This window comes from Microcaecilia unicolor, chromosome 1, assembly GCF_901765095.1.
Source record: "Microcaecilia unicolor chromosome 1, aMicUni1.1, whole genome shotgun sequence".
Taxonomy (NCBI): Eukaryota; Metazoa; Chordata; class Amphibia; order Gymnophiona; family Siphonopidae; genus Microcaecilia; species Microcaecilia unicolor.
In genome coordinates, this window is record NC_044031.1 from 519,028,866 (window position 1) to 519,044,115 (window position 15,250).

The following is a 15,250-nucleotide window of genomic DNA, read 5'->3' on the forward strand; positions in this document are numbered from 1 at the left end:
CAGGAGTCAGCTCGGCTAACTCCCACAGTCTGAATATAGGGCCCATGGTTTCTATACACATCGTAGGTAGCCAGATGTTTTCAATACTTAGTGACTTTAAATTATAAAGAACTCAATCACAAAACTCTGAAGACTTCTTAAACATATATGTGGTCAGTAAATTGTGGTATTTTAAAACTTTTTTGTTTGGAGGAAAAAGCCTCAGTTAGTCCTCGGTCATTAACAATGCTTTATGACTTGCTGGACGTCGACCCTTCACTGGCTAAAAACCTCCATTTTTAATTCAACTTTTGTAAATTGTATTTTCATTTTTACTTTATTTTAATTTTGTAGCATATAACCTTTTGAAGCATATAACTCTTATCTTATTTAGCCATCTGATGGGGTCCTGTTTCGTCTGGTGGGCTTTCTCAAGGAGGACCTAGTGTATGTCCTTTATGTCTAAAAGAGAACAGAATACCATGTCAGTATAGGCTATGTCCTGAGACTTAATGACACCAATATGCAGACTTTTGGTGATGGGATATGGTGAAGGTCAGAACATTTGTGTCAGCTCTATGGGTATCTTGCAGGTCTTGGTGTAGGTGCACAGGGTCTTACTTGACCATGGATATCTGGATTCCTTCCCAGACCTTCCTTGCTGCTATATAGTTTGGCCTCTGTCTCCATAGGGTGGAACAATGTGCCCTCATTGGTCAACACAAAACATGTCAGAAGGTTGCTGTTTGCATCAGAGAAATTGCAGTTCCTCCAACAACTACATTGGTACTTTTTAATGATGACCCACTAGAGGCCAGTGTGTAATGTGGGACTGGAAGCACATCACTGTGGCTTTGTGCAGCTAGCTGTGCCATATGCCAGGGTGCTGTAAAGTGTAAGTACAGCATCATCTACACATGGACCTGATTCAAAATGCCAGAAGATACACATGGATGTCACTTTTGGCAGACAGTATTTTTTCTACATGTACACAGGCCGAGAAGGTCTGTGCTTCAATGCTTGTTGGCTATTGCTGCCTTGCACGTGAACCTGTTGGCTATTTTGGGACAGTTACATGTGAATTCCACCACCCAATTTTTCCCCACATCATTGTTGAGGGATGGAAATACATATATTTAACAAGTGGTCTCCATGTTCATATCTGACTTTTAAAATGATGCTTCCAGCTTCCATATGCATTCTTGAACTTTTTTCGTGTATATATATATATATATATATATATATATATATATATATATATATATATATATATTCTTTCTAAAATGGGTCTCCGGATGTGTTGGCTTAGAACTGTGCAAGTAAAAGACATATAAGCTAAAAAGTTAACTCTAAGTTTATTGTAGACTTTAACTGGATGTGAGCTATTTAAAGCCACCAGCTACAAGTTTCCTATATAAAGGCACAAGCTAGAAGTAGCTGTTTAAAGCTGCAGGCTACAGTTTGAATCCATGAATATTTATTAAGATTTTCTATATGATAACAAATTACCAGCAATAATAACATAAGGAATATAAAATACAGAAAAGCAAATAAAATTATAACAAGACTTAATACCCAATATATACAACTTAATTGAGTACTTGCTGCATATAAATTATTAAAACCTAAACTAAGGCTACCCAGAATGACAAGAAATCAAATATTTTCCTATAGGAAACCAAATTCTCTCAACTAAACAAGTCCGTCCTAATTTATCTGCTAAGGAAGTTTCAAACATATATTTGTAAAATTGAGTGCCACCAAAATGTAGGCTACAGTTTGGATCAGAAAGGGTCTAGCAGATTATATAGTGGGAGGAATGCACTGTGGATTAAGTTGTGCAAGTGCCTGTATAAATGGTTGTATATTAACTGTGGAAAGTTTTTAATAAGAAGGCTATGGAGAAGCTTCCCATAAATAAAGCATATAAATAGTGCACTGCTTATTTTTTTTTAGTAACATTTGTACCCCATGCTTTCCCACTCATGGCAGGCTCAATGTGGCAGGCAATGGAGGGTTAAGTGACTTGCCCAGAGTCACAAGGAGCTGCCTGGAATTGAACTCAGTTCCTCAGGACCAAAGTCCACCACCCTAACCACTAGGCCACTCCTCCACTAGGAGTCTAGTGCTGTGTTCCTGTTCCAGAGAGCTAACCAGAAGGTTCCTTTACCACATAAAATGTAACACACATCTTGTTTAAAAAGAATAACTTCCCCATCCCACACGTACATTTTCCCAGGATGCAAGAAAAAAAAAAAAGTCACCAAAGCCAATTCTGATATACCGAAAACGTTTATATATTTTTAGTTTCTACATGTTTTGGTTGGTATAGAGTATTACCCAGTGTGCTCCCACCCAGACCAGCACCTGGGCTCTGTTTCCACTACCTGGCAGCAACAAGAGATAACAGCAGTGGTTATTAAATATACAGGAGCACCTTCCACTCTTGCCTAGCAACCATATGAATCCTGGTATGTGGTATTTAATTAGCAGCATACAGGGCATGGATAGGCAGGCCTTGCTATGTACAGGAAACACATTGTACACATCACCTTTTCCTCTTCACTTCTGGAAACTCCTTCTTTGAATTCTTTCAACCTCTGTCTTATCCCCAGGCTAAGTGAGATGCAGAGAGCAGCAGAGAAGTTCTGGCAACTGCATGCAACTTCCTGCTTCCTTCTCTTGCAGTTTTATTTAGAGGCAGCTGATCCAATCTTACAGATACATGTGTGTCTCTGTCCTTCCTTGATATATGTAGTGCGCTTGTCATGTTAGTCCACTTGAATGCATAGGTATATCAATACAGAAAAAGAATATGTTAATACTTTTTTATAGGGATAACCTTTAAATTATGGAAGAGCTACTGGTAGGCCTTAAGTGCTTCTCTAGTTCTTTTTTTTTTTAATATCTTTATTACGTCATTGAGGCATTGAGAAAAACATAATGTTTTTTATAGTTGATATTTTGTAATATTTTGATATACTATTATTTTATTTTAATTTTGATTTATTGTTTTGTACCACTCTGAGATTTGTTTTGAACAAGAATGGAACATAAATGCGACCTGCTGAGTAAAAAGGTACCAAAAGTGGAGTTACAAATAAGAGATAAAGGCTATAAATGTTTGGAGGGTAACTTCCATTTTTGAAAGTTTTGTGTATTATAGGGTCAGTAGAATGAGACTGTCAGGCTTATTTTCGAAAGAGAAGGGCACCCATCTTTCGACACAAATCAGGAGGTGGGCATCCTTCTCTCAGGGTCGTCCAAATCGGCATAATTGAAAGCTGATTTTGGGCGTCCCCAACTGCTTCACGTCGCGGGGGCGACCAAAGTTCCTGGGGGCGTGTTGGAGGCATAGCAAAGGCGGGACTGGGGCGTGCCTAACAGATGAGCGTCCTTGAGCGATAATGGAAAAAAGAAGGGCGTCCCTGACGAGCACTTGGGTGACTTTACTAGGTCCATTTTCTCTTATGACCAAGCCTCAAAAAGGTGCGCAAACTGACCAGATGACCACCGGAGGGAATCGGAGATGACCACCGGAGGGAATCGGGGATGACCTCCCCTGATTCCCCCAGTGGTGACTAACCCCCTCCCATCCTGAAAAAAACAACTTAAAAACTTTTTTTTGCCAGCCTGAAATGTCATACTCAGGTCGATCACAGCAGTATGCAGGTCCCTGGGAGGGGAGGGAGGTATGTGTGTGTGTCAGCGCAGGCATAGCGAAGGCGTGGACGTCCTTTCAAACATTTTGGACGTCCTGAACTGCCCCCTGCCCCCACAGGGACGGCCAAATTTCAAGGAAGTGGAGTGGAGGAGTGGCCTAGTGGTTAGAGCACTGGTCTTGCAATCCAGAGGTGGCCAGTTTAAATCCTGCTACTACTTGTGATCCAAAATCAAAATAAATAAAAGGGGTGTCAGAGGCATAGCAGGTGTGGACATCCTTTTCACAGCAACATCCACATTTGGATCACAGGGACTGAGCAATAGCAAAGGACATCCTTCACCCATACACCATCCTTAAACACCAAAAAATAAGACTTTACACGACATAGACATAATTAAAATCTTATCACTTGACTGATCAACCTCCTTACTACTAATGAATAAGCATAACCACTTCAATCTCTATTTCGAATATGGTCTCTCCATAGTCGATGACCTAAAGAATGATACAACCCAATTTCGTACTCAGGAACGTTCATGTATTACAATAATTTATTCTTCCAATTTCTTACTCAGGAAGTTTCATGTATTACCATAATTTATTCTTCCTTAACATATATATGCACATGATATATATCTATACCATGATCTTCTTCACGTATGTTATGTTATATGTATGTTACCACGTATGTATGCAACTTAACACATTACCATTTGTAATTCTGTTACCCGGAAATGGCAACCACCATTACGGCAAATGTAAGCCACATTGAGCCTGCAAATTGTTGGGAAAATGTGGGATACAAATGCTACAAATAAATAAATAAATAAAATACTCTAAAAAAAAAAAAAAGACATCCCTGACGATCACTTGGATGTTTTCACATGGACTTGTATTTTTCTAAGGTTGTAGATGGCAATTTATTTAAGGTTGTAGACGGCTATTATACACGCAGCTTGTCTGCATGTATGAAGCCGTCTTTGGCATGCACAAAGCAGCCACGCATAATGCTTGGCTGCTCTGCACTGGCTTCCCCTCCTTATGAAGGAAATCATATGCAAATGAGCTAACAGTGAGCAGCTCATTTGCATGTGATTTCCTTCATGCATGCCCGTTCCTTCCCGAATCGCTAAGGGATCAGTAAGGGAAGGGCTTTTTACATTCAGCTAGTGCATCAGTTAGTCCACTAAAGTGCCCCCTAGGGTGCCCTGTTGGTGTCCTGGCATGTCAGGGGAACCAGTGCACTATGAATGCTGGCTCCTCCTATGACCAAATGAGTTGGATTTGGTCATTTTTGAGATGGGTGTCCTCTGTTTCCATTATGGTCGAAAACCAGGGACGACCATCTCTAAGGTCTACCATCTCAACATTTAGGTAGACCATCTCTAAGGTCAACCTAAATGTGGAGATTTGGGCGACCCCGACTGTATTATCGAAGCAAAAGATGGACGCCCATCTTGTTTCGATAATACAGGTTTCCCTGCCCCTTCGCGGGGACATCCTGCGAGGACGCCCTCAGGACAACTTGGGTGCCCCGTTCGATTATGCCCCTCCATGCAATTTGTATTACAATTTTAATGTTATTTGTATTCTGCAGCCTAAAACCTGCAAGAGGCTAAAAGGTACCTAAAGTGGAATATTGATTTCTGGGCTTTAATTATATATATATATTTTTATTGAAAAACATTTCTTAGTTCATACCTGAAGCTAAAAATTTTCAAGATTCTGTAGTTGATACCCCTCGTAGTATAAATAAGTCACATATCCCACTTTTGGTACTTTTTCGCTCAGTGGGTCACAAATATAAAAAGTATTGTTTTGAAGATAGCCATTTAATCTCATGATCATAATGACTACAGCTTATTTGTGTACTTTACAACCCATAAATAGCACTCTGTAGACACACAAAATAGGCGCTGTCTGTCAGTCTAATCATGATACGCAGACAAGTCTTATAAATTACTTTAACTGAGGTCTTGTATATCATTACATATTTTGGGTGTGTATAAATATCTACAGATATTTCTCTCTTTTCTTTTTTATATCTTAGACCTGGGACACAGATCTAGAGAGGTCTGCAGAAGCCTGGGCCGAAACCTGTCTTTGGGAGCATGGACCAGCACATCTGCTTCCATCAATTGGACAGAATTTGGGAGCACACTGGGGCAGGTATAGATAATATAGATGGAAGTATTTGCATTTAGAATGGAGATAGCTTTGTACACTTTTTTCATTATGAGAATAATTCAGAATCAGAGCAATTCTATAAACAGGCATGTGCAGTTATGTGCATTTTGCATATGCAAGTGGCATCTTAATTGGCATTTACACACTTAAGTACACTCTGCACTATTTTATAAGGTAACACATAGGTGCTATAGCACGTAATTGCAAGGGGGCATACACGAGGACAGAGCATGGGTGCGACATGGGTGTGTCACCAACTGTAGCACACAATTTATAGAATACTGTCCTTGTACTAAAATTTCTATTAGTAATGTGTGTTGCATGGTGCACTTTATGCACAGAAGAACACAAATCTTCGCACATTCGAAAGCACACAGGGAACAGCAAAAATGACTCAAAAATAAGTCTCTTGACAATGTTTAGTTTTTCTAAGTTTATTGTACAACTTTATATACTTGAGACGGCTGTGTTTCGGCCAAACTGGCTTGCATCAGGAGTCTCTGAAATCTCTCAAAAGATGTCTAAATGGAAGGAATATATTCCTTTCTATGTAGAAGACAAAAATCAGGTACCACTATGCAAAATACTCTTCTTTGATGGGAAAAACGGGAAAATGCTAAGATATAACTCACAATTCAAACAAAAGCGCTGCTTTGGACTGATGAATGAATGTCTCCTTATCCAAAAGATTAGGAGACGTTTATTTGTCAGTCCAGAGCAGCACTTTTGTTTGAATTATGAGTTATATCTTGGCGTTTCACCCTTTTTCCCGTATTTTGCATAGTGGTACCATCATACCACTTCATATACTGGTTTTTGTCTTCTACATAGAAAGGAATATATTCCTTCCATTTAGATATCTTTTGAAAAATTGCAGATACTTCTGAGGCAGGCCAGTTTGGCCGAAACACGGCTGTGTCGAGTCTATAAAGTTGTTACAATAAACTTAGAAAAACTAAGCATTGTCGAGACTTATTTTTGAGTCATCTTCTCTGTTTCCTGTGCACTTTATACTCACCAACTTACTCTAGCCATTGACTTGGCATGAGTAGTAGTGCTTAAAGTTTGTTGTGCCAATGCAGCTTTTTGCTACAATTTGATACTGGCTTAGATGTGCCCAGAAGGCATTAGAGATTTGGCCCTCATGGCTAAATTCTATATATGGTGCCTAAAAAAATCAGCATAGCAAAATATGCTTAAATTGTATTCTATAAAAGACTCATTATCACATCTGTATTAGAACTAATCAACATTGAACTCCTTAATTTGGTTACTTTAATCATACTGTTATTATTTAATGCTATACTTTATCCTACATTTTGCATATCTGATATGTATTAACTATTTCTTTACTTCTAATTTTCTTGATATCTTATGTACCTTAATTGAAACAATACTCTGTTCTTCTCATTCCGTTAATGACAATTGTCATTGTGGCATAATGTAAGCCACATTGAGCCTGCAAAGAGGTGGGAAAATGTGGGATACAAATGCAGCAAATAAATAAGTAAATAAATAAGCCATGCATAAAGTTTGGAGTCATCTTAGATTCTATCCTCTCATTTGAAAAGCAGGTCAGTGCTTTGCGTAAGAGATCATTTTCTTAAAGCTCAGACAAGCGATTAGATCTTCTTTACGAAAAGAAGATTTTAGAACTTTGGCACAGGCCATTCTCCTTCCACAGTTGGATTATTGTAAATTGTTACACTCTCAGGTCAGTTGTAAATTGAAACAAATTGGTTGCAGTTGTTACAAAATACAGCAGCCAGATTAATCTCTGGTCTGGCTCAGGTCAGTTTGATAGTGTTTCACCTATCCTGAGGGAGCTGCATTGGCTGCCTATTGAGCAGCGTGTTAGATTCAAGGTGATAAGTTTAATTTTTATAGCACTTTTGGGGCAAATGCAGAAGGTTTAGTGGATCTGTTAAAGAGTTCTTCTAGGGAAAAATCTTTGTTATTATCAGACTTTAACATTAGGTTATCCTAAAATGAATAATATTGGATTAAAATCAATTATTGAAAGATCATTTCCTTTTTAGGGGGCTTCTCTTTAGAATATGTTACCTTTGAATATGAGAACACAATCTTCGTATTGGCTAGTTAGGAAGATGTTAAAGTCTTACTTATATGAATGTTAAGTTCAGGCCTGTATTAATTTGTCTTGTTTTGTAAATTTCCTCTTTAGTGATGGTATTTTTCTTTCTGTGAACTGCTGTAAATCCTGTTAGGAATAATGGTCAGTATACAAGACCCAGATAGAATGGAGGTCATATGTAAATTTAGGTACTGCCATTTGTACCAATGAAAACATGGTGCAAATGCCCATGCCTAAATTTACACACAGAGCACTGTTATTCTATAGTTACACATGTAACTTAAAATCACGTCTCTGATCTGCCCTGAAATGCCCATGACCCTCCCTTTTCTGCACCTCCTTTTTTGGGCCACGTGTAAATTGTAGGTGTGGATCCTGTGCCTAACTTTATATGCATAATCCCATATTAAATCTAATTAGTGCCAATAAGTGCTTGTTAAAAAGCCAATTATTGGCACTAATTGGCTTGTTATTCTATTGAATTATGCGCACAAGTCAGGGCCATGCCTAAATTTGCACATGCAATGTTTGGTGACCTTTATAGAATCAAGGGGTCAGTGTGCAGCATTGTGGTACCTAAATTAAGGCACCATTTCTAGAATTGTCTTATTTATTCAATTTTTTAAATTGTTGGTATTCTATCTATTTCTGTTTTATTTCACAATGTTTCTCAATGTAGGTACAGGCCTCCAACATTTCATGTTCAGGCCTGGTATGATGAAGTTAGAGACTACACCTTCCCTTACCCTCAAGAATGCAACCCACATTGTCCTTACAGATGTTCAGGGCCAGTGTGTACCCATTATACGCAGGTATTCAATATTTATTTGTTAAATTGTGGCTTCATATGTTCCACTTTTTTTCTATCAGTTTCTTATTTCCTTATGGTATTTATGGAAAGAAACATAAGAAAGTACATCCCAACACAATTTCACTGTTCACATTTGAAAAATGTCTAGAGCCAAGAAAGTAACTTGTGTTAATTCCTTTAGCCCCCTATGTATTAAAGTGAAATGATTTTGCAAACATGCATTTTGTGTGAGGAATGGCACAAAATGCTTGGAAATGTAAAACTGTGAAAGTTCAGGTGTTTTCTACTATTGTTTACATGAACTTTACGTTTGCGAAGTGCCTTTGCAAAAGAACACTTTGCAGTAGCAAACTTTATGCAAAGGTTTATATATATTTGGCATTAATGAGCTGCTACACTGCAAAAGCAAGCAAAAGAACAAAATAATGCATAAAAATGTGAAAATCAGCATGCAAAAAAAAAAAATAAATAAATAAAAGGCTTTGCTGGGCCAATTTTCACTGGAAAAAATATCTCCACCTCAAGAGATGTCATTGTTTTCAGGAGCTTAACCTCCCCCCCCCCCCCCAAAAAAAAAAGCCCAAAACAAACAACAAACAAAACAAGATGTGAAAAGTTATGCATTAAATTACAAAATAGTGACAATCCGAGCCTAACTTTGGGGTGCCGGACTTATACCTGCTTCTTTCAGCTGTAAGCCAGGTGCACAAATTTAGGCAAGACTTGTGCACTATGCCAGTATTCTATAAAGGTCAGACACCCTTTACAGAATAGGGACTCAGCACGGATCTTTTCAGTGCCTAACTTTGGGTGATCTATCTAGAATTCCTCCCCAAGGTGGCAATTTTATAAAAGATGCTAAAAGTTAGGCACCCAAAATCTAGGTGCTAAGCTAGTGTTCTATAACAGCAAATTTGTGTGCCTAATGAGTTATAGAATACTAATGTAAGTCAGTCATTGATCCCCGGATTCTATATTGCACGCCTAGAGATCCTTGCTGATTCTATAACAATGCACATAACTTAAGCTAATGAGCACTTATAACAGCACTTAACAAGCAAAAATGAGCACTAATTGGCAGTGATTAGAATTTAGGTGCACAAGTAGCTAAGCGTATGCTGTAAGGATGTGCGCTGAACTTCTAATGAGTGCAGGCATAAAGGGGCATGGTTATAAGCGGGGAATGGGCTTTTCGTGGGCATTCTGAAATTTATGCACCTAGTTATAGAAGATGGCCCAGTGCGCCTAAATCTATGTGCTGAGATTTATGCCACATTTTTGTTGGTGTAAATGGATACATGTAGATTTATGCACTGAAATATCAACTAAGCATATTCTATAATCGGTGCCTAAATCTAGGCACTGATGATACAATATACAGTAGTACCAAGGTTTTCGTTGACTTCGGTTATTGTCGGTTTCGGGTTTCGTCGATTTTTTCTGCGAAAAATTTGTCTCGGATTTCATCGCCATGCCCATGTGTCCTCGCTGCTAATTTTGCAAAAACAAAGGGCAACCCACACGTTCTCCTGCTCAGTGTGGCATTGTTTCTTGTTGTGTGAGCATCACCCTGCGCGTCTAGCCAAACAATTCCATATGGAAATAATTGCCTCGGTTTTCGTCGGTTTCGGATTTTGCCGATTGTTTTCGGACGGATTATCGACGAAAACCGAGGTATCACTGTACTTAGTTGGTAATGATTTCAGCGCTGATTTTTTAGGTGCCATATATAGAATCTTCCCCTCAGTGCATATACGTAGGTGCCACCACTTGTACTTGCTCTATGACAAGTGTAAATGGGTGCATCTAAATGCAGCAATTAGGCACCTAATTGACAGTATTCAATAAAGTGTGCACTGAAATAGAATGCCCATGACCCATCTATACCCTTCCCATGTGAATGCCTCCTTTGCAATTACATGCTAGAACATTTAGGAGCTGAGTTATAGAAAGTGCATAAAGGGCCCTTTTACTAAGCTGCGGTAAGCCTACAGTGAGCTTATCACATGCCAGTCCAAAACTACCACCAGCCCAACATAGGCGCTGGCGGTAGTTCCACCCCTAGTGTGTGGCATTTCCAGATTTGCAGGGGGTTACCACCGGGATAGCATGGGAGCCCTTACCGCCACCTCAATGAGTGGTGGTAAGTGCTTCCCCCCAAAATGGCCACACAGCAAGTGCGAACTTACTGCATGGACATTTCATTTTTGGCCATTTTAACCCACTGCAGTAAAAAGGGGCCTGGCATGCGGCAAAAACAGCTGCCACCGCTGGCACAGGGCACCTTTTACCATAGCTTAGTAAAAGGGCCCCTCAGTGCACTTAGGTGCCTAACTACTCTTTCACCCCCATTTTGACACTTAAATTCTGTTAACTTCTGCTGAACTCCAAAAGGTAGGCACCTATTTGATACCTATCTTTTGGTACACTATATAGAATTACCCTCTATGCACATAGAAAATGACTGTTACATAAGGGGAAATTCTATATATGGTGCCTAGAAAATCCACATGGAAAACATTTTTGCCTAAATGTATTCTATAACGGGCACCTATATGTAGATGCGGTACATAGAATACGTTGATTTGATAATCTAGCGCCTAAAACTATGCACCTTCATTTACACCAATGAAAATTGTGACATAAATCCCGGCGCAAAGATTTAGGTGCATTGGGCCATGTTCTAAAACAACATGTGCAAATTTTGGAACACCCACAAAATGTCCATTTCCCTGCCAATAACCATGCCCTGTTTTGCCTGCATGCATTAGAATTTAAGCACAGTGCATTACAGAAAATGCTTAGCAAGTTATGTGCGTAAATTCTAATTATTGCCAATTAGTGCTCATTATTGCTTGTTAAGTGCTGTTAACAATGCCAATTGGCTTGTTAAGCTAATTAAGTTACATGTGTTGTTACAAAAAATGCTTGGATTTTGGCACAGAATGCTAGGCGCACTATATAGAATCCGGGGATTACTGCATAAACAGGGGAGTCTAGGTAGAGCATGGGTTGGACTCATAGTTATGTGCATAACTTATAGATTACTGTAAGTTACACCCCTATTACTGATGCATAGGCATACACACCCCGGACCTATGACTAGCATAAGTACTTGTGTTTAATTTTAGGCATGGTTTATAGAATAGCACTGATGCCCAGAAATTACACCTAACTTTGGGTGCAGCCATTTGTACCAACTGAAACATAATGCAAACGAACGTGCCTACATTAGGTGCATTTTCCCTGTTATTCTATAACAATGCATATTAATTTTAGGAACAGTCCCGTTACACCCATGACCCTCCCACTTCTCTGCCCACTTTTTCAGGTTGTGCCTAAATTTATATGTATAAATGCTAATTAAATCTAATTAGTGCCAATAATTGCTTGTTAAAAAGCCAATTATTGGCACTAATTAGCTCGTTATTCAATTAAATTGCACCAGAAAATTGGGTGTGCACCCAAATTTGCACGCAGAATTTTTGGTGACTTTTATAGAATTAAGGGTTATATATCTACCCTATTCAGCTAGTAATTTATAAAGAAATGTAGGTATTCTATTCCTAGTAGGAGCCTATTCCTTCATAAATTAGGCTTGATCTAAGTACACTCCAGACACCTAATTATAGGTACTACATCCTAGTATGTGTACATCTTTAGCCATTCTAATTGTATGACATGTACTGATTAATCTTAGCGATGCCACCGTTTCCTAACTATAATTTGTTTCAGTTGATCACTGTGATTTTAACCTGATCTTGTTTTCTATCACTTAGGTAGTATGGGCAACGAGTAGCAAAATAGGCTGCGCTATTAATTTGTGCCATAACATGAACGTCTGGGGACAGGTATGGCCTAAGGCAATTTACCTGGTGTGCAATTATTCTCCCAAGTAAGTTTCAAAGAATTACTCTTACTCCAACTGTTCATTCCCAAGTTCTCAATTTGTGGCCTTTCTGTTTAAATAGTGTAAAATTCGAGAATTGTGAAATGCTTTATAATATATTCACAAACATTATAAGATATACAAACACCATAAGGGTATAAGAGCAATTTGTCTGAAAAGAAAATATTGGGAGGAAATCACACACAGTTCAATATTTATTTATGTATTCTATTATTTAGCCCATGCTCCCCACAGCACCCAGAATGGATTACAGAATTGCATTCATAATATAATAAAACAGTACAACATATAGCAAAATTAGGTAACTAAACAACAGTTCTAGCCTGACAATTTCCATTTCAACTCATCAAATTGCTAGATCAAACCAAGCAAGTTTTAACAGCCTTATGAAATCCCAAAAGATCATTGATAGATCTCACAGAGGGAGGAATCTTGTTCCACAACCAGGTCATAAAATAAGAGTAAGCTCGAGAGCGAGCACACTCTAACTGAAAAGATCTGGTAGGAGGTAAAAGAAAACGCCTCCCGCTCTGAGAATGTAATGATCACTTAGGAGTATAAATTGACAGCTTATCGGATACATATCTTGGTGCCATGCCATGGAACAATTTAAACGCCAACACCATTAAGTGTGAACAAAACCCAAAGAAAGGCTTTGAAAATTTTAGAGAAGTGATCGAAATGTCGAGCACATTAAATCCCTTTCTCATAAACTATACTGAGAGGGAGTTCTTCCCTCTCCGCCCCCAACTTCTGGACTTTATTTCAATTACTGTATTTAAAAGAGATGATGCTAGGTAAGGCTTATGAAGAAGCTAGTTTGGGATAGAAATTCCGAGCTGTTGAGCACAAAATGAAACGGTTAACTCTGACTGGATGTTTAGCTGGAGGGCCAAGAATGGCTCCTAGCTGGTTAAATAGCACTTAACCAGCTATCTGCAAATATTAAATGGTCATCGTATAGGGCTAGATTCTATATATCATGCCTAAAACATTGACGCTGAAAAAAAATACGCCTAAGTGTATTCTATAAACTGCAACTAAATTTATAGAATACACCTAAATCTAGGCATAGTTTATAGAATACACCCAACACCTGTTTTTTTGTGACTATACTTAGTCACAGCCATTTACGCCAATGAAATCCTGGTGTAAATGTCAACTCTTAATTACAAGTGGAATGGGCAGATTCTATACTAGTGTGTATAAATTCTAGGAACACCCATGACCTACTCATGGCCACACCCCCTTTTCAGGACCGCGTCTTAGAATTTACACACATTACTTTATAGAATATGCTTAAACATTTGTTCATATAAATTCTAATTAATGCCAATTAGTGTCAATAATTGTTAAGTTCAGTTATCAGTGCTGATTGGTTTGTCAAGCTAATTAAGTTGCAAGTGCAAGTGCAAATCCAGAATTTGACTGGATTTGCACACACAATTCAAGTCGCAGTATATAGGATCTGAGGGTCAGTGGCTAACCGGCGTGATATAGCCCACTAGCTGCGAATATTTAACATATCGCTGGCTACGTTTGGTGGCTAATTGGGCTACCCAAATAGCCGGCCTACCTTAGGCTGCTATAAACTTAACCAGCCTGTGCTGGTGTTGAGTGGAAAACATGCAGTCCGGTGCCGGCTGAATATCTGCCGGACAGAGATTTTGTGCAGACCTATTTGATCCAAATTTATAGAGCTGGAGGGAAGTTGCAGATTTATTTACAGATTAAAAAAAGCCCTGTGGGGTAATATTCAAAGGGAAATTTCATACATGCTTTCCCTATCAAAAGCAATGTAACTCATTTATATACTTGCTTTGTAGGTGACCTGTTACAAAATGAACCTCTCAGGGGATAATTTTATAACTGAGAGAACATATAAATAGTCTAAGGTTGACCTGAATGTTGAGATTTGGGCGTCCCCGACCGTATTATCAAACGAAAGATGGATGTCCATCTTGTTTCGATAATACGGGTTTCTCCGCCCCTTCACGGGGCTGTCCTGTGAGGACGCCCTCATGAAAACTTGGGCTCCCCGTTCGATTATGCCCCTCCACGTATTAAATCTCTGCAGTAATCAATATTATATGTGTTCACACAAAAGATATTTGAGCTAATTACTGCTATAATCAATTAATGCACATTCATATGGAAAGGTATTTTCAGACCATCAGAGGCGGTATTCCGCTGTTTAGTATTAATGCAGTGTTAATGTCCACCTTTCTCGTCATCGGTCTTTCATATATCTTTTTTCAAATCATTTTCCTTTTTTATATAACAACACAATATTTTTAGTCAGAAATGATTCTGTACTTATCTTAAAGGATTCAAGGGGATTTTTAGAAAACCATCTCAGATCATATGGGGCTGCATACCACCACGTATTTCGCTTCAAGCTTTTTCGAGGTACGCCCCTTTTTGTCTCCAAATTGAGTACTAAGCTCTTCTCCCCTTGTGTCAAACCAGAGAGTTCCATGGTGGTCAAGGCAAATATTCAGTAGCACTATCTGGTTAAGTGGTACTGAATATTTGCTCCTGGACCAGCCAGCAGCCTCTCCTGTCTGGTTTAATTGCTTGGAATATCAACCTAGCCATTTTTAA

General features: G+C 38.7%; 1 protein-coding gene across 1 annotated transcript in view; it reads left to right on the plus strand.

Annotated features, from left to right (window-relative positions):
* Positions 1-15,250, plus strand: part of CRISPLD1 (cysteine rich secretory protein LCCL domain containing 1) — an 88,520-nt gene that overhangs the window by 18,591 nt on the left and 54,679 nt on the right. The window contains exons 2-4 of the mRNA XM_030190176.1: positions 5,694-5,812; positions 8,605-8,737; positions 12,516-12,631. Coding sequence (XP_030046036.1) covers positions 5,694-5,812; positions 8,605-8,737; positions 12,516-12,631 — 368 coding nt within the window. The remainder of the gene's footprint in view (positions 1-5,693; positions 5,813-8,604; positions 8,738-12,515; positions 12,632-15,250) is intronic.